The sequence below is a fragment of the Morus notabilis genome, unplaced genomic scaffold (genome assembly GCF_000414095.1).
Source record: "Morus notabilis unplaced genomic scaffold, ASM41409v2 Scaffold290, whole genome shotgun sequence".
Taxonomy (NCBI): Eukaryota; Viridiplantae; Streptophyta; class Magnoliopsida; order Rosales; family Moraceae; genus Morus; species Morus notabilis.
The window spans coordinates 174,821-194,667 of record NW_010358749.1 but is presented as its reverse complement, the minus strand read 5'-3'; the positions used below and the strand labels follow the sequence as shown (position 1 = coordinate 194,667).

At 34.8% G+C, this 19,847-nt stretch overlaps 2 protein-coding genes across 2 annotated transcripts in view; both read right to left on the bottom strand.

Moving 5' to 3' along the window:
- Positions 1-4,625: 4,625 nt before the first annotated feature.
- LOC21393619 (ADP,ATP carrier protein, mitochondrial) lies at positions 4,626-12,635 on the bottom strand. Its single transcript, XM_024162425.1, has 3 exons — positions 12,217-12,635; positions 11,336-11,717; positions 4,626-4,895 (listed from the first exon to the last, which is right to left on the bottom strand). Exons 1-3 carry the CDS (start codon positions 12,633-12,635, stop codon positions 4,626-4,628), a joined length of 1,071 nt encoding a protein of 356 aa, XP_024018193.1.
- A 3,475-nt stretch (positions 12,636-16,110) lies between these two features.
- Positions 16,111-19,847, bottom strand: part of LOC21393618 (mitotic checkpoint serine/threonine-protein kinase BUB1) — a 4,858-nt gene continuing 1,121 nt past the window's right edge. Inside the window, exons 4-14 of the mRNA XM_024162438.1 lie at positions 19,753-19,847; positions 19,213-19,320; positions 19,036-19,120; positions 18,590-18,693; positions 18,445-18,516; positions 18,264-18,353; positions 18,017-18,174; positions 17,248-17,302; positions 17,007-17,141; positions 16,789-16,910; positions 16,111-16,653 (exon numbers count right to left, since the gene is read on the bottom strand). Of these exons, the coding sequence (XP_024018206.1) occupies positions 16,464-16,653; positions 16,789-16,910; positions 17,007-17,141; positions 17,248-17,302; positions 18,017-18,174; positions 18,264-18,353; positions 18,445-18,516; positions 18,590-18,693; positions 19,036-19,120; positions 19,213-19,320; positions 19,753-19,847 (1,214 nt within the window). The 3' untranslated portion in view covers positions 16,111-16,463. The remainder of the gene's footprint in view (positions 16,654-16,788; positions 16,911-17,006; positions 17,142-17,247; positions 17,303-18,016; positions 18,175-18,263; positions 18,354-18,444; positions 18,517-18,589; positions 18,694-19,035; positions 19,121-19,212; positions 19,321-19,752) is intronic.

The following is a 19,847-nucleotide window of genomic DNA, read 5'->3' as shown; positions in this document are numbered from 1 at the left end:
CCGAGGCCCGAATTTTTCGGGCTCAGTGGGCAGGCCCAATTGCCGGGCCGTCCAAAGTTATATATTCGGGCTCAGGCTCGGGCAGCCAAAAATGGACACCACGCCGGAGCCCACTTCTGTGTAGGCACCGTCAATTGCCGTCCGCCGGAGTTTTTTTTTTATTTTTCTGGCCAGGCCCGATTTGCCCGAATGGCCAACCCGCACGACTGCCCGAATTGCCCGCGAAACGGTCAAAATTTTGACCGTTGGTGCCCGACCCGAAAATAAGCCCAAAAACTTGATTTTGCCCGAATGTCTGACCTGCCCAAACTGCCCGAAAACTCGTCAAACGGCTAATTTTTTTACCGTTGCAGCCCGAACTCGACCCGCCGAAACCCTAAAGTAGCCGTTGTACTTTTTAACCCAAAAATTTCCCTATAAATACCCCCCATCTCCCACATATTTTTCTCACTCAAACTCTCTCAATCTCTCTCAATTTCTCTCAATCTCTCTCAATTTCTCTTAATCTCTCTCAATCTCTCAAATCTCTCTCATAATTTTTTTACAAACTATCACATTATCCTAAAGCTCTCTCTCTCAAATCGCTCTTATTTTTTTATAATGGATCCTTTTGGTTATAGTGGTATTCTCGTTTATGCCCAACACAACGTGAAAGAAGGGCAATTTTCCACTAATGAATTTGTTACGCAGGAATCTACTAATCCGAGCCCTGGTGGATGTACTGGAGGTTGTGGTCGCAATGGTGGTGGGTATGGAGAAACAGCGAGTGCAAGTACGACTGCGTCTGCATCTGCAAGTGTTGCAACCTCCAAGAGGAAATGCAAGCACACCTCAACAGTTTAGGATCACTTCGACACAATTAAGGAGATCGACAACGAAGGTAACACTAAACATATAGCTCAGTGTATATATTGTTTATCTAAATTACAAGGTGACACTATTCACGACACCACACACTTGAGAAGACACTCGGAAAGGTGTCTTCAAAAGCTTAGCCAATCCGGCGGACCCGAACTCCGCCAAACACAATTATCTTTTGATCGCACAACCGATGGTCTAACTACTTGGAAATACGATCCGCAAGTAGATCGTATGGAAGTTGCACAAATGATAGCTGCTTTAGATCAACCACTTAGTTTTGTAGAGCATCTTAATTGGCAACGATATATTAAGGTTGTACATAATCCTAATGCACAGTTCACTTCAAAAACTACTCTTAGGAAAGATTTATTAAAATTATTTAAAAAAGAAAAATAAGCATTAATAAACTTTTTACACTCGACTAGCGGGTATGTTGCGTTAATGGCAGATATTTGGTCTGTCGTTGTCCATAATGATTATTTAGCTGTAACCGGACATTACTTTAAATGATTTGATTTAGATAAGAGAATATTAGGTTTTAAATGTGTTCTAGGATCACATTGCGCGGATTTAATATATGATACAATTTTAAATGTAATTGATGAATTTAGATTAAGAGATAAAGTAATAACTATAATATTAGATAATGCTAGTGCCAATACAAAAGCAATTGAATTCTTTGAAAATGATTTAAGTTTATTCGGTGATGGCACTATTTTTCACCAACGTTGTGCATGTCACGTAATTAATTTAATAGTTAAATCCGGTTTAAAATGAATGGGTAATCACATTAAAAGAATTAGAGATAGTCTTGCATGGATTCAAGGTAGTAACCAAAGACAAGAAGATTGGTTTAGGTTCTTACAAGCATTAAATATACCTCCTAGAGCATTAGCGTTAGATATGCCTATAAGATAGAACTCAACTTATATAATGGTTCAACAATGCATCCCCTATAAAGATGCTATAACAAACTATATGTGTGTAAAAATAGGAGTAGGACATATAGACACTTATGATTGGCAAATTGCCAAAGTTTTGTATCAATTTTTAGATAGGTTTCATGAAGTTACTCTAAAACTTAGTGGAACATATTACCCAATATCACCTTTAGCTTTAGGTGAACTTAGAAGAATTAGTATTTTATTTAGCGAATATAGGGAGGACCCAATATTAGGAGTTCCTATCCAATCTATGGAAAAGAAATTTATAAAATATTGGTCTAAGTTGTCTTTGTTGTATGGTTTAGGTACTATTTATGATCCTAGATTAAAATTAGATGGTTTAGAAAGCAGTTTAGAAAACTTAGGTGAATTTTTAGGCATCAATTGTTCGGACCAATTTCTAATAATAAAGGCAAAATATATTCGATCTATAGTAAATATTAGATTAGGTTTAGAAGCACAAACTCTAGAGTACATGAACCGCAACAACAAGACGAAAACCCGCATTCATTCTTGAATGTTTTCGGGTTGAAGAAGAAGAAGAAGACAACTTAAACAGAAGCTGGGAGTGGATCTTCATCAACAAGTGGTAGTGGCAGCGGCGGCGGTAGCTTTAACGAGCTTATGGCGTACCTCAGTGAAGGCTTAGTAGTCGACGGTACGACAGAATCGTTTGACTTAGTTCAATGGTGGAGGGCACAGTCATTAACTTGGCCAATCCTAACTCGATTGGCAATGTATATATTTTCGATCTCAGTCTCCAATATTTCATCCGAACAAGCCTTCAGTATGACAGGAAGAATACTTTAAGAACGCCGGAATGCATTGCAAAGGGACATTGTTGATGCCTTGGTTTGTATTAAGGATTGGAATCGGGCCGATCAACGTCTACAGGATACAATTTCACCGGCAAGTCAAGAATGGATCGATGAATTTAATCGATTAACATTTAATTTTGAAGACGATCCTTCAGCTTCAAATTAAATTGTAAATTTGTAATTTGTAAATACGTATTTACTTTTGACATTGTAATTGTATAACTTTGTCAGTTTGTAAAATTTATAATTCGTCACAAAATGATTGCACTCTTTTTTCCTTGCCAAGTTTTTATCCTAATTGGGTTTTTCTTGGTAAGGTTTTTGACGAGGCAATTATGAACTACAAATTAAAAAATTAATATACAAAATTCATTTATTAAATTGTGTTAATAATGTCTATTGAATGTTGATTTTTGTTTTTATATAATTTTAACACAAAATAACTTAATAATTTTAAAAATTTAAAAATTTTAAAAAAATTTCGGGCTATTCGGGTGGGCTCGGGCTGCCCGGCCGGGCTCAGGCAGCCAAATACAAGCCCGTGGCCCATTCAAGGGCATTTTCGGGCTCGGACGGGCGGCCTGAAATTTTCAGGCAGGTCTGGTCGGGCTTCAGGCAAAAACTCAGTATTTTCGGGCAGCCTGTCCAAAGTTCCAGCACTAACCATGAATATGATTTGCAGTATAGTAAATAAAAAAACATTTTTTTTATCTATTTTTTTTTCAAGACTTTTTAATAATAAGTAAAATATTATTATACATATAACTGGTGAAGTGGTAAATTGGTACTCAAGCTAGTAAAGGGTGCTTTTGGTAGCAACAATAGAACGATTATAGAGGTCAGATTCTACAATTAAATTTATTTAGAGGATCAATGGTTGTTCTTGGAAGTTGATCGCGTTGGTGAATTGATTCGAGTCGATTTGAGTTGATATGTTACTAGAATGAGAATGTAAAGTGCAGGAAAATAAATTGACACACGGATTCTGATAATCCCAGGGTATATCCATTGTAAGGTCTCAGAGCTTCACTATATCTTGAGAAAATTACAATTACAATAAAGTATGAGAATGTGAGAAAGAAGAGAATGGAATTTAGAGAGAGAGGGTATGAACATAAAGAGAGGGATCATAAGATGATTGATTTGAGATCTCCGTCCCTTATTTATAGGAGAAGATCCTCTACTTTCCCTTTTTCTTAGATTGGATAGTTTCTATTTTCCTTGGTTGACTTTTCCATTCCCGCAAGTCTCTTGTCGTCAGGTTTCTCCAATCGCTTCGAGTTGATTTTACTTCCAATTGACTTCAGTCGATCCAAGTTGACATTTTTTAAAAAATATTGTCCATGTATACGGTGGTGATCATGATGCTAATTTTTATCCTAACAATGATAATGGAACAAAAAGGAATAGAAAAGCTATTCTTATCTTAGTTTTTTTATATAAAAAAAAAAAGGAAAAAAAAAACCACTCTAATGCAATTCTATTGTTTTTTTAGGGGAAATGTAATTCTATTTTTTATACTAGATTTGGCGATACTATACTTGGTAGTAAATTTACATAAGTTGAAGTTCAAGGCTACGGTACAGGTGCATAGGTTAAGTATTAGGGATAATTTTTGAAGTTTATCCGGGAAAAAGTAGGAGGAAGAACATCAAAAGAAGAATAGCATGCATTATTTTTTTTTTCCCCCCAACAGGCAAGAAGAAATTTTCAACCTATAGAATTGACACAGACAACCATATTCTAAAATTTATAATAATCATACAAATCTTAGAATAAAAGGTTTTAATATGAGAGAATTGAAGCAACCACATATCCTCAACTGTTATATTTCTCATAAGCTTGGTCAAGTAAAACGTTGAAAGTTGTAAAATGGTGTTCAAAATCCATAAATGTTCAATACAATTTAATCACAATAAATTAAATCTCTCAATATTGTGTTATTGTCTTCATAAAGCAGATACGTTTGTGGCCCTCAGTAAGTAGTCACGACTGCCGCTGCTTATATACTTGAGAAGTAGAATTGTCTGCAGCCAACAAAAGCAACAGTTATAGCAGAAGTGTGGAGAATTTTTGCACCAAAGCCCTTAAAGAGAGATTTAGCGCCCTCATTTTTTATGATTTGGTTAAATGCATCCCAAGAATTCTTGTACATGATGGCTTCTCCTAAGGTCATCATATTCCTTCTCCGCACAGTGTCAAAAGGGTAACAAGCCATTGCAGCACCAAAAATGACCCTATATTTAACCATGACCCCAGCAAAGAAATTATCCTGTATCAACAATTATATATCATTAACACGTCTCCTGAGTATAGGCAGAGTTAATCCCATATCGATCGCCTTACTCGGTCTCTAACACTATGTTTGCTTGGTAGAAAGGAACGATTTTGCTAATAATTTTTTTTTTTTTTTTTTTTGGTATAATAAAGATTAGACAAGAGAAAGTAAAATTACCTTTTTCCAACAGCTAAAAAAAAAGTTAAAATGACCTTTGTTAAATACCTTGTATTGCAGGTGGGTGATAACGGTTGTATTAAAGTGCTATTTTACCTATACCGTTTTTCTTCCTTTTTCAAATTTTATCATGAGAATAATTTGGTAATGTTCCACCTTTTTTTGTTTTCCTCAACCAAAGTTTTATCCTCAATTTTGTCTCCAAAATTGGAGATTTTTAGAGTGTGGTTCCTCATGAGATTTTATCCCTCACATCTTTTTTTCCGTTTTAAAAATCACTCCAACTCAACAACGCCACCTCTTACTTACCCGAATTTTCATCCCCTGCCAAACTTGTACATCGTTTATATGTTTATTTAGCTACTTCACAAGTCAAAAGGGTATATATTGATTTACTGACCTCCAAGTTGCCAACGAGAACCAGAGGCCTCAGAGTGTAGGCGTGTCAAAGGGGTATACAATGAAAAGAGATGAAACACCAAGAGCACTCTCTCCTGCCATTTTCCGAGCAATTCGGTTCCAGTCGCGATCATAACCTTTGTCTTTGTTCATCGTGAAATCGAAATGCCTCGTGAAATAGTCCCAATCATAGTACAGGTGATCCAAGCCCTGCCATATAAAAGTAATATTTTTCATAACGAATCATGAAACTAGAAATTAAGTTATTAAAGGTAAAATGAAAAGACAGAAACAAAACAGTTATTTTAGTTCTACAAAATCTATACACGAATACGTTCATGATAAAAAAAAAATTTATGACGTGCATGGAAGTGAGATGAATTGAGATTAGTATATCTTGACCATGATTGTGACAGATCTGACGAGATTAACGGTGTTTCCTCTCCACAGGGAAAGGAAGCCTTCGTTCTTCATAGTCCGGGCAAAGCAGTTAGTAATTCCCTTGTATGGCTCCGAAAGCCGCCTTTTGAATCAACAATTTGACACGTTCAATTGGAGCAACTACAGTTCTTGTGAGAATGCCGGGAAAATACAAAGACCACAGACCGCTTGCGCCTTTCTCCGATGGAGCTTCGGCGGAAATGACCTGCACATTTGGCCGGTTGGTAGTACTGCTTTGCAGAGGACTGCGGAACAGGCCTAGATTGATAAGATATGTGAGAGGAAAGCCTAGAAGAATTATGGTAAGACTTTCCAATTCCATGGATTTTCTCATGCACTGATGGATGCTGCGACCCATTCGCCATGCTGTGTAACCTAGGTGATCACCCTGTAAAATATATGATTATTATATATCAAAATCTCAGTTCATAAGGTAAAATTAAGCAGAGAAGAAACCCGATAAGATGTAATTCACAGCCAATTATTAACACGTCTAAAAGACGAAGGGCTCATTTAATTCGCTTATTTAAATTTTTAATTTGAATTGAGACGTGACTTATATGAGAGTTTTTTATTGTAGTAAAAAAATTAAATGTAACTGTTTTTAAGAGCTTTTTACTATAGTAAAACTCGAATTCTAAACTCGAATAAGTGAAATGAACGGGGCCAAAATATGGTAAGACTCCATGTTCTTTTCGCTCGTTCGAGTTGAGAATTTGAGTTCAAAAATAAATTTATGTTTAGAAAATGTTGAATTTGAATTCTTGTAAACGAAAATACTGTAGCAAAAAATTTAAATTGTGATTTGAACTGTTTTACGAATCATTTATATATATATATATATTGGTAGAATGGCTAAACTTTTTAACAACACTATCCCTTAACTATTTTCAAAATCTCCCCTGTTATTATGCAACAGTGGGAATATTTTCTCAGGCGAATTGTCAGACACTGTTCATATTGGATTTCTTTTCCTTAAGTTTCGGTAACCAACCGAAACAATTCTCTCAAAACGTGGTCCATTATATTTCCCACTTAAAGAACGTGATTGGTCACGTTCATCTCACATTCATCTTCAATTGTCCACGACGCGCCCACGTCCGAGCGTCCAAGAAAGACTCTGTGATGGGCAGAGTCTATAAAAGAGGACAGAGGACATTGGTTTTGGGTCCCTAAGCTTGCTATCTCCATTCAGTCAGAATATACACCATCAAACGAGAGATTGAAAAGGTTTAGAAGAACCAAAAACCTGAGTTTCTGTTTTTCCACCGAGAGCTTCAATGGCCGGAGGTGTTTTTTCTCGATCCGTATATTTCAATTCCGCATTGATCTAATTGCCATTTAGATCCTTAGGAGCATGTTTAGATCATTTAGAAATCCTAACAGTTCAAACATTATATAAAATGCCTATTTTGGGTTACAGATCCAAAGACACAGAAAACAAGTAACATTTTTGCATCTAACTTCAATATTAAACATCATTTAGAAATGCAAAATTAGGAACAAATTATATATTGAAAAAAAAAAAGAAACAACGAAGCCAAACAGGGTGCCTAATTACAATTGTACTACATTAGCAACAAAATATATATATATATATATATTGTACTAAATCTTTACCAAATATAAGCTACTAATTAATATAATGATAAACTCACAAAAAAAAAAAACTTGTACTTTTCTATATGTCCTACTCCAGCAAGAGAATTTTTTTTCAATAGTTATATAATCTTTTTTTAGTCCTTCCAAGAGAGATCAAATTAATAACAGCATGTAATTAAGAGATCCAATAAAAAAGGTAAAAGGTAAGATCATATATATACATCCCTCATTCTCACGTCTAAGAAGTTAAAATGTTATTTTTCGTATTTACTTCATGAAACTCAAAATAGCAAAAAGACTTGGTCTCAACTATTAAATATTCCTGATCATTAAATTCAAAAGGACCAAGTTTAAGGCACTTCTTACAAAATCCTAACTATCGTAATGTCACTTTTCGGAAAATTCTGGTCCAAAGTAAAAAAGAGAAAAGTAAAATGCTTATAATTAAACCAAAAAAAGCATATTATCAGATAATAAATTATTTCGGATCGTAAAATAACGTCTATATAAAACAAATAATAATAAAAAGGACGTTGTGTCAGTACTGTTAAGAGATTTTATTTGCCGATTTACAAAAAGGACGTTATTACTACAGGTAAGTAATCATGCAAGTAATGCTTCTAAGTTCAAGACCGAATTCTTATTTTCTTTCTTGTTAAGCTATTTTCTCAGCAGCCAAACAAACAAGATGAAATCAAATGTAAATACTCACAATCAATCGGTAATTACATTTCATATATGAATTAGGATCGATCGAGTAGCTAGAATAACATATCAAGTGTGCCATTAGAGCATCAAAGACGCACCTATTTTAGATGAAACTTTGACGTTCGATATAACTAAGTGTAATGACTCGTACCCCCATATGGTATGATATTATCTGCTTTGGGTCTGAGCCTGCACAGTTTTTACTTTTGGGCTTCACCCTAAAAATCCTCATACCATTAGAAGGTGGTGTCATCCCTTATAAATCAGGATCTATTTTTATCTTCAAACGATGTGAAACTGCACAACTTACTCTTTTTTTAATTTTATGCCCCAAGAAATTGATGATTGTCACACTAAGCTAGCTAGAGCTAGTATGCATGGAAAACGAAGCAGACGAGACTAGCTAATTAGGCACCTAAAAATGGAGGCTAGCTCTAGTCTACCGACGAATTTGCCTTTTTCTGAATTTGTTTTAACGATTGTGCCCTTTTAAGTAAAAATGGGGTTAATATTCCATTTTTTCGCAAAACATGCAATATTATTGGCCAAGTTAATTCGTCGAGCATTATACCTATTGATAATTGATCGTCTAATAAAATTAAACTCGGGTTGATTTATTGACCTAAATTTTTTTTTTTTAGAGAATATATCATCACTTGAGTTAATTTATTGTGTAGCATTAAAAAAAAGTATTTCAAGAACATTAGTTTTGATTATTTTCTTTTGCTTTATGTGATATTATAATTTTTAAGTAACTATATTAACTCCCAAAAGTCAGCACTGTGTCATTGTTAATAAATAATTATAATTTAAGAAAATTGTAGTAAATAGCAAATTTGTGAAACTAATTAAGTAACTATTAGATTTTAAAATTATTTAAAATAAATAGCAATTTACCATGTAAATTATAAGAAAATTTACATAAAAAAGATCTTTTTTTTAAATGATAAATGAAATATGTACACAACTTAGTGGTAGAAAATCTTCATTTACGTGAAAAAAATCTTTACTAGTCGGAAGAAAATTTACATGAAAAATATCTTTTTTTCTAATCATAAATAAAACATGTGCATATTAAACTACTATTTATTTTAAATAGTTTTAAATTTATTTAAAATCTACTATTTTCTTCAGGTTTTTTTTTAAAAATATGCTATACGTCATTCCCTATATACTTTATGCAATTACTGACGTGAAAAAAATGATTAAAACAGTTGGTGCGCAACTTTTTTTAATGCTATAAAAAATTATCCCATGAAACCTTATTACGTAATGGAATTTAGTTTCCCCTTTTTTAACATAAACTAGTCCATAGTACTGCACCCACAATCATTGTTTAACCGTGAGATAATGACCCGACGGCTTTAATAAATTAAACAGTTGATTAAGAAAAATTATGACAATTATATTGAAAGTAAAATCTTATCACACCACATTATTGTATTTTTATATTTAATAGATAACTACCATAAAAACGTATTATTTAATGAATAACTACCATAAAATAATAACCATTTAAAAGACATCTACACACATACACACACACATATATATATATATATATATATATGCATGCTAATGATATTTAAAGGGCCAGAAAAATGTACGTTTCCATTACACATAATGTACGTTTCCATGGTAACCATTCTTAATGTAACGTTTGTAGAGCTTAATAAGTTTTGCAAAGACAAGGGTAAAGAGTGTGGACATGTTGTCATAACATGACTACAACTATATTTGTTTTCGTCGCTAAATATATATATATATATATATATATGTGTGTGTGTGTGTGTGTGTGTGTGCGCGCGCGCGCGCGCGCGCGTGTGTGTATGCATGCATGCACCGTGGCATGTCAGAAGTGTGCAAATATTTGGCAACAAAACCCTTCAAAGTGTGATTTTAGGGCTAAATGCATCCCAGTTCTTATACTTGATGGCTTCTCCTGAGGTAATAATCAGACCACCAACAAAATAACAGTCATTATTTACTAAGACTAAATAACAGTCATTATTTACGAATACAAGAGCCTATATATTTTACATGGACATATTTTTGCCCACAGAACAACAGTACAAAACGCTGTTATAGCTTATACGTTGGAATATTGTTTTTTCATTCGTAAATTTCTAGAGTAAGGCAAAATATTTTCTTTTTTTCTTTTCTCCTTTTTTTTTTGGCTAAATAGAGTAAGACAATATTTGACACTTAAGATTTCTGCACGGATATATATATTTGATGAGTAATCATCGTGAAATTATTACCACTGAAAATTCGTCTATATATCCTTTCGGCTGGGTTATTACGACTATGGATCAGTTTTGTGAATGAATTTTTCCTGGAGATCAATCCACTTTTGAACTAATAAAGCAAACTGAATTAGTACAATATATTAGAGGTGGGTTTTAAAAAAAAAAAATTTCGTCCTCATCATGGATAAATAGAGAAATCTGCTAGATAAATCCTAGGTGGAAATTAGTACCGATAGTATTTTTCGTCCATATATAAATATGTTGTTCTATCCATAAAAGAGACCCCTACATTGTAACTATTAAATCCAAAGTAATCAACAGAGCAGATGCAGCAGCAACAGGAAAAACCATTGCGCCGGAGCTTGATGATTCGAGTAAAAGCGTCGTAAGAGTCTTTGCATTTAACGGCTTGACAACCCGAAGTCATCATCATCCTTCTGCTCACCGTGTCGAAAGGGTAACGGACGAGTCGTAGACCAAGAATGACCCAGCCATGAAGCATGGCTTCTGCAATGAAGTGCTTACCCTGAAAACAAGAAGTCAAAACGACACCAGAAGTGAACATAAACAAGCCTCTTGAGACTAAATGAACCAAAGGGAGAGTATATATGCTGATCACTCTCAAAGCATTTGTATGTTAAATCAAGGCGGAGAATATTCCACATGAAATCGCAGATCCTAATAATGGGGAAAACAATACTAATAAGTTGTGACTTTGTGAGTTGTGATTGCTACTATCTATTGTATGAAATTTGAGCTCCTACTATCAACAGTCATGTTTTATTCTCACAATCTCGAACTAGAAGTTGAAAACAGTTGTGGTTGATGCTGCTTTGAGTTCAAAATATTTGAGCCGACCCGCGGTGACTCGCTGTTGAGAACCACAGGCTTGATCAGTGAATTGGTCATTCCAAAGTAGAGTCCATCAAACACGATTTTGCCAACGCATGCGGTGTTGAATCCGCGATAAAGACCGGCAATACCATCAGACCTGAGGGTTTTCTCGTAAACGTCAACTAAACCATTAAACTGCCTCTCACCAGCCTTGATATCATTGTTTTTGGCGTAATCGGGGGCACAAACAAAGCCAATAGAGGGACAAGTAGTGCCTTTGGCGGACGCCTTGATATCAGTAGCCAAACGTGTGTTGGCATAGTCCAGTGAGTAGGCAAAGAATGGAGATGAAACACTAACTGCACTTTGTGCTGCCGGTTCCGAGCAAACGATTTCCAATGACAATCTGTCTTTATTAGAGCAGAAAACTCGTCTTAAGTAATCATTAAAAACAAATGTTGGGACTTGCAAGTTTTAAGAATCAAGTGTTATTATAAGAGGGCACAAAATATGGAGAATTCTTTGGAACGGCACACACGGAAAACAAAATGTGTTTTATCTAATCTGTAGTGTTCTGAACTATTAGATCTACATATTGTTCGGTTTGATATGATTTTGATTTGAACTCTTCAGAAAGATAAAATACTAATAAAATGCCCCGCAGAAAGTGTGTGTGTATAAAACCACTATCATAATTCAAAAGCTTATATAAAAAGAAAAATAATAATAAAAAAAAAAAAAAAAAACCTTAGAGCTGGAAGTTGGAAAGATTTGTGTTTTGGAACCAAAATTTTTAAGAAGTCATAAGTAAGAAGTAAGGACCAGGAGAACATTCAGCCAAAAAAAAAAAAAAGTACCAGGAGAACATAAAACAGAGTTAATCCAAGTGCTAATTTTGAGCTCACCTGGGCGATGAAGTATCTAATGACATTAGCAGTGTTTCCTCTCCAGAGGGAAAGGAAGCCTTCATTCCTAATAGTTCGGGCAAAGCAGTCAGTCCAGAAAGCCGACCAGAATTAAGCATCTCATTCTGATTCTGAAGCAACAGTTTAACTCGATTGAAAGGAGCCACTGCTGTCATTGCCATAACTGCTGCTACGCCGAAAATACCCCGTCCGACATCAGGCAAAGCAAGACCTTTCGCGCCTCTAGCGGAGCAAGCTCCCGGTGAGAAATGTGGGAGGCCAGTACTGCTTTGGCATGTTGTAAGGCTCAAAGGAATCTTCAAGCCTGCAGCATTCGCATATGAAAAGTTCATACCATGGTTTCTGTTGTGCATGGATATCTTCTCATGTACTGATAGATGCTGCTTTGCGTTCGCCATTCTGCGGTAACCCCGGTCACCTGAAGGGGAATGAGATTGTAAGTTATCCATGCAAATTAAGGTAAAGGGGCTAGTTTTCTTTGGTAAAATAATTGTTTCACTGATGTCAGAAGTAGTAGTAAATAGCATAAAAGCATCTGCTGTTCTTGCTTATACAGAGTAGAAAATCTATGTTCTGTTTTTATTTCAAAAGGAAATGACCACCACATATTAATTCATCATTACCTCTTATCATTCATATTTATATGTGTAAAGATGATTTCTTTAAAATGAATAAACAAGGAGACAAATTTGTTCGGGAACAGGGGAAAAAAACGGAGAAAAGGCCAATACAGTTAATCAGCGATGGTCATTGGAATTCAGTTTCTTTTTTTCTTTTTTTTTCAAAACATATATATATAATATAAAATTCTGTTTTGAAATTAACTTCTCAGGCTACGTCTCATCTCACATCAATTACCTGCTTTGAGTTGCTGACAAAATCAAAGAAATTATATGTGATCATTTATGTCCAAGTTTTTACAAAACAGTTCATAACATTTATTAAAGAATCCAGCAAAAATTTTAATGAAATAAAATATAGAATTTACCCAACAGTGTTGTAGTTAATAGATCATAACATTTATTAAAGAATCCAGCAAAAATTTTAATAAAATAAAATATCAAATTTACACAAAAGTGTTGCAGTTTTATACAACCAAAACCCAACTCTTTAGACTATAAGGACTTATATATGTACGAATTACTATTCCATCTACAGAAAAATTTCAAACCCAACTCTGATAGCTTTGTAAGGTGTGAATGTAAATATGTACATTTTCTTTAAAAAAAAAACTGTATATATATAAGTAAATATGTACAGAAACATATATGCCAAGCTCCAAGAAGTCACGTTTAGTAATTTTTGTACTTTAGTCCTTCCAAAATGGGATCGAAAATGAATTAGGAGAAAGAAAATCAGCATTTTGTTTCACGTCTAACATAGTCCACTTCTTGTCTCAAATATCATAATTTGGAATATAATATTTTTGTTGCTAATAATCTTATTCTCAGAAAAGATATGAACTTAAAAATTAATTTTTATATTCCATTGATTCGATTTCGGACTCAGAAAAGAGTTAGTGGGCCCTTTTTCTTTCCCTTACAAACTAATCATAAAAAGCCAGTGCAAAATGAAGATTTAAGCCAAATGATGAATTAATGCAGAACCTTCTATAAAAAAAATGAAAGTCTTTAAAAAAAATTAAAACAAAAGAAAATCAACTTCTTGTATCCAAACTCAAAGCCAAAGGCACTCGGAATTCTTTTTATAAATTTTTCTTTTTTTAATCAAACTTGTTCCTTATAACAATAATGAATAAATAACTATATGCACACACCATATTTGCAAGAAGCCAAGAACACAAATTAATTAATTCTAAGAGTCAAAAAGCGCAAGACGCTAAATTTAAACAAAACAAGGGAATGAACTCATCTAAGGCTATTTGAGCCAAAACAGGAAAATAAATCAATAAATAAACACATAACCAAATAAATACGATTATCTCCATTTTTTTCTAGTTTCTTTTTTCATTCAGTTTCCCATTAACCAAACAAACTGAACAAAACAAAAATAAGTAAAATACCATGAGGGTTTATGCTTAAAAAACGCACCTTTCTTCTTCAGCTGCTTTGGAGGCGAAGCATCCCAAAGCAGAGCCAGGAATGGCAATTAGGGTTTTGCATGAATTACGAATTTAGCCTTTCCCCTCCATTGAATTTAACAAAACTAACACTCTCTCTTTTGGGCTTCCATGCCATCGTACTTTCCCCACAGTCATATTTTGTTTTTTGTTTTTTTTTTCCATTTCTGTATTGTTTTCCATTTCACAGTTTTCCAAGAGACATATTATAAGAAAGATAGTACTGATAACTATACTAACCAATAAATACTGTATTATATATTAGCAAATGGCAAATGTATATGATATACATGCTCCGTTGAAGTGGAGTTATCCTATATAGTTTTACAATAATGTTTCACACACAAAAGATGTTTACGTAATCAGAATCAGAAAGCTAAAAATAGTGGAGTTTGTATATAGTTGGGATATAATGCATGAGAGAGAGAGAGAGAGAACAAAATACGCTAAATAAAATGCTCTGGACAATTAATGATCAAGGAGGCACTAAGCAGAATACATTTTTATTTTTATTTTTTTACTGAAGTACTGCTTTAGACTCTGGTAACAATTGCTTTCTGTAGTATTACAATGGCTAGAATTGAGCAGTTTATTATAAAATAATAACAATCAATAAATAGTAGTTGAATTATCATATCTATAATCCAAATTCCAAAATAGCATCTATATGTTAAAGGGTCTACTTCAGGGAAGTTTCATGACTCACCATTCCAAAATGTACTTCTGTAGAAATGTTGGATAACGAAATAAGTGTGTTCATCAATATCTATGAGCAGTTCAACAAAAATGGTATTCGTGTTTGTCAATCCATGAGTACACGTTTAGTCGAACATACTGACGGTTTCGGTTTGTATATCTTCGATTTGTAATGCAATTACCATGTTCAACAGAGGAGAGAGAGAGAGAGAGAGAGAGAGAGAGAGAGTAGTTCAACAGAAGAAGAGGTACCTAATTACCATAAATGAATATAGTTCAACAGAAGAAGAGGTGCCGAATTACGACAAATTATTATTCAATTTAATCTCGTTTCTTCTGCTGACCTTGAGTGTCTCCAACTCCGTCAGATTATGGACGATTTATCTTGTGAAGCGTAAGAGTTTATGGAGCATGACGAATAAAATGAAACAAGGTCGTGCAACTTTGTAAAATCCATGCACCGAAGCCCTTAAAAAGTGAGTAGCTCCCACATTCTTAGTGACATTACAAGAAGAAGAAGAAGAATAAGATTTAACAACGTGCACTAATAAACATTGTGAAAAACAATTTTTCAGAACGTGCGCTATCAGGATTTTTCAAGGAAAGTTTACAACGATTAGAAACTTTTGACATGAACCGGCAGGAATAATAAAAATGGCAGCAATATAAAATTAAACGACGAAAACAACCGAACATAAAAACGTGCATGTTCATGATACTACAACGTGAACGAAACTTAAAAATGACAATAAAATCACAGAAGCGAGAGTAAAACTTAGAAACGGCAATAGTGCGGCGAATTCTTGTGAAACAATAATTGATAATAACAGCAAACATACAACAAAACATACGACAAGAATCGTGCAATGCAATTATCGGAAAACGACAACAATATCGAATAAGTTATATAATTTCCAGCACCAGCACCACCCCCACCCCACAAAAATAAAAATAAAAGAGAGAGAGAGAGAGAGAGAGAGAGAAGGAGAAAGCAATAGCCTTGAAAACAACAGCAACTGGAAAAGGGGCAAAGGGAAAAAAAAAAGACAGCAAGCATAAGATTGTCTTTACATTGTATAGCATAATGTATTTGGTGGTTGAAATAGAACAATGTATAATCTCTGTCATAGCTGTCATCTTTACATTGTTCATACATCAATTCTTAAGTCAATGTTTAACACTTGGACACTTTGGAGATGATAATATCATGGTCAAGATTTACATTATCGAAAGTGCTGGCAGGTTTAGCCAGGTGGAATTCTACGCCCATCTCCAATAGGTTCAAATACACCCGCTTCATTAATTATTTCTAGTTTTGAAGAAAGAAAGAAACATCAGGAAGCTTACAACAGGGGTTTGTAATTTTAGTTGGGATGTACACGAATCTTGAAGTAGATCTATACAAGAGACTCAACCATAAGTTTAGAGATTCATATAATCAAAGATGACACTAAGCAGAACACAATGAAGCTCTTTGCTTCACCAGCAATTCTTTCAGCTTCTGTATGAGCTTAGGGTTTGAGCACATGTAATCGTGGAAGGACTCTCTTAAATCCCGTAATAACTGCGTGTCATTGTCGCTGGCGCTAGTATTGAGAAGTTTAGTGAAGAGATTCTTCCAGAGATCAACCTTCCAATATCTACAAAGTGAAATTCAAGGAGCACAATATAAGTCGGATTATGGTGAGAGAAAAACATGAATACAGTAATTGCTCAGGTTTCAGGATTACAAGCCATGATGTAGAAAGTGATGTATGAAGAAATGGATGAAATACCGTCTAAAAGATGACATGGGAAGATAAATATAGCCACCATCAGGTGCGGGTTTCTTTTGAATGTCCATGTAAGAATTATGAAGCATCAGATGAACAATAGCACAGAGACCATATGTGTCTACCTGGTGAGAAGTGACAGGGAGGATTAGTTTCAAGTTAGTCTATACTGTATGGCACAGGTAACTGCATTTGTAACGCTAGTAAAAGTCTGAGCTTGCCTGAAATTTCCATGGTCTTTTCTGTTGCATTTCAACACAACGGAAGCCTGAAGTCCTGCAATCTCCTTTAAATTCAGTACCATCAGGGAAAAGATGCAGATCTATTCCCCTTCCCCAGTCAACAAGACAAAGACCCTGCATGAAGTGCTCTTGTTAATTTCTTTAAAGAAGAAAAAAATAAAAAAGAAAAGAAAAGAAAAGCTCAAACTAAATATTGGTATTTGATGTAAACAAAACGAACTTGATCACGCCAAGGACCACTTCTGTCAGGAAATGCATCTTCTACTAGATCATCCCTGCCAAACAAAAAACAGGTGATATATGTCACAGAAAGCTGCCATAAACTAATAAGTTCATTAGAAATGGTTACACCGCAAGGGCCAAGTTTCAATATTATTACACAGATGAAAAGGTTCCCTAAACTTGTAGTTTTTTCTCTAGTAACTCTATGTTACGTTAAACCAACAAACATGGTTCCTACATGATTAGCTATTCAGAATGACTGAGTAACAACTTGGAGATATCAACTACTCCTAGTACTAGGGTTCATTCGACTTATTTATCACCAAAAAGCATGTAGTACTTTAACATCTAATAAAAGGCCAAAATAGAAGGTCAACAGCAATGTAACAATCATAGGGCAGCACCTCCTTAAGAGATATGTTTCTTAGCACAATACTTTTATTGTTTCTCTTCATTTTGAATTTCTTTCCTTGAACAACAGATTTTGTCAAGTTCCAGTCGTGCACATAATGCAAAATAGTAAACCTGAATCAGGAATTTCCTAATATGGCCATTGACAATGGATTTCAAACCGTATTCAAGTGTAAAAATTATAAAGAAAATCTCAGAGGCACTTAGATTTATAAGTGACTAAAATGTGAACTACAAAAGGTTGATTCTAGGTCTAGGACCTAGAGTGGAAGTTGAGAAGCAGAAAAGACTTAACATAGAATTTCGTCGTTATCTGAGCAACAAATTTCATTCCACACAATGGAAGAGCTTGTTACCTAGCATAACGGATTAGCATATTGTCAGGCTTGAAATCACCATGAATGATACCAGCAACATGCAAAGCTTCAAGCATGTAGAGCATCTCTATAGTGTAATAAATGCATAATACTTCTTCCATGGACTTTCCAATAACTACATAAGAATTTATTGCATCCTACACAATAGTTTCATGTCAGCATAATTATGATATAGACTATGCAAGATACCCACGTACATATCACATGCTATAAAGTATTAACTAACCTGAAGCGTCCCATTAGCTAGATAGTCACAGACAAGTATGCTACAGTTAGTATAAAGATGCACTCCATGTGCGAAACCAAAGCTTGACCTCTGTTAACATGATATATCAAGAATGAGTAAATATGCAAAAGCAGCAGAGACCAAAAAACACAACACTCAACAGAAGCAGGAAATGGCATACTTCTTCAGCTGAGATGCGTCGATCAAGTTGACGATACATGTAGAACTCCCAAGGGAAAGGGGGCTTTTGTATCTGCAAGAGATTTTGAAGCTATTAAAATAAACAGACGAAATATCAACGTGGAGACTACTGAATTGAAAAGTACCTTTAATGCAACGACGTCATCAGGATTAGAGTTGACGTATGCTTTATGAACTTGAGCGAAACCACCCTGTCCCGCACATCCCTTGATCTGATACTTTATTCCACCTGTGTATCATAATCAGGACAATAAGAAAATCCGCCTCCTAAAATTTGTCCGGACCTAGCATGCAAGAGGATTACTATAATTATATGATTTATCGGAGATTTGCCTTCGAGCTCAGGTCAAAAGAGTTGAAGCTGGTTAAGTTAGTATCGTGCCTACATCTTGAGCGAACAAGATAAACGGACAAACAAAATTCTCATTTGACTCTTTTTTCTTCTTAATCATTAAATTAGATCACCAAACAAACAGAAAGCCTTTCTCCAAATCTGCAAACTCAAAAAGGAGCTAGTTTGACCATGGGAATAAAGCAGTAGGAAAGAGTAAACCAGAATAACTACAATCACCTATCTCAACAATCTTATTTCTTGATGAATTCTGCAAAGATAAAGCCACTTTTCTTGGGTAAGCTTTAGAACTTGAATGGCATCCCTGAAACAAGTAGAAGATATTACAAATAAACCATGACTTTTCATACCAATTAAGGCAAACATTTTCAAAATGTAACAACCAAACTGTCCCACCTCATATTTCATAATCTGGCTATTAGTCTTCATCACTAGATCTTTTATGGTAGAGCTCGACCATGGATTGATATGACTCTCCCCGGACTGAATAGTTTCACCATCATCGTTCTGCAACATGCCATTACTTTTAGTTTTCTTCGTCTCATCGTGTTCTTTCTGACATTCCTTTTGACTCTCCCCGGACTGAATAGTTTCACCATCATCGTTCTGCAACATGCCATTACTTTTAGTTTTCTTCGTCTCATCGTGTTCTTTCTGACATTCCTTTTGACTCTCCCCGGACTGAATAGTTTCACCATCATCGTTCTGCAACATGCCATTACTTTTAGTTTTCTTCGTCTCATCGTGTTCTTTCTGACATTCCTTTTGACTCTCCCCGGACTGAATAGTTTCACCATCATCGTTCTGCAACATGCCATTACTTTTAGTTTTCTTCGTCTCATCGTGTTCTTTCTGACATTCCTTTTGACTCTCCCCGGACTGAATAGTTTCACCATCATCGTTCTGCAACATGCCATTACTTTTAGTTTTCTTCATCTCATCGTGTTCCTTCTGGCATTCCTTTTGAAGTGAAGTATCATTCACTAGGCTAGACAATCGATCAAGAAACAAGGCGTGCGCTTTCTTCAACC

Excerpts from the sequence above, each read along its gene's own strand:
- LOC21393619 (XM_024162425.1), bottom strand. The coding sequence starts at position 12,635 with ATGGCGAACGCAAAGCAGCATCTATCAGTACATGAGAAGATATCCATG. Across the intron at positions 11,718-12,216 it reads TTAGATACTTCATCGCCCAG|ATTGTCATTGGAAATCGTTT; the intron begins GTGAGCTCAAAA and ends TAATAAAGACAG. Across the intron at positions 4,896-11,335 it reads TCAACAGCGAGTCACCGCGG|GATAATTTCTTTGCTGGGGT; the intron begins GTCGGCTCAAAT and ends TTGTTGATACAG.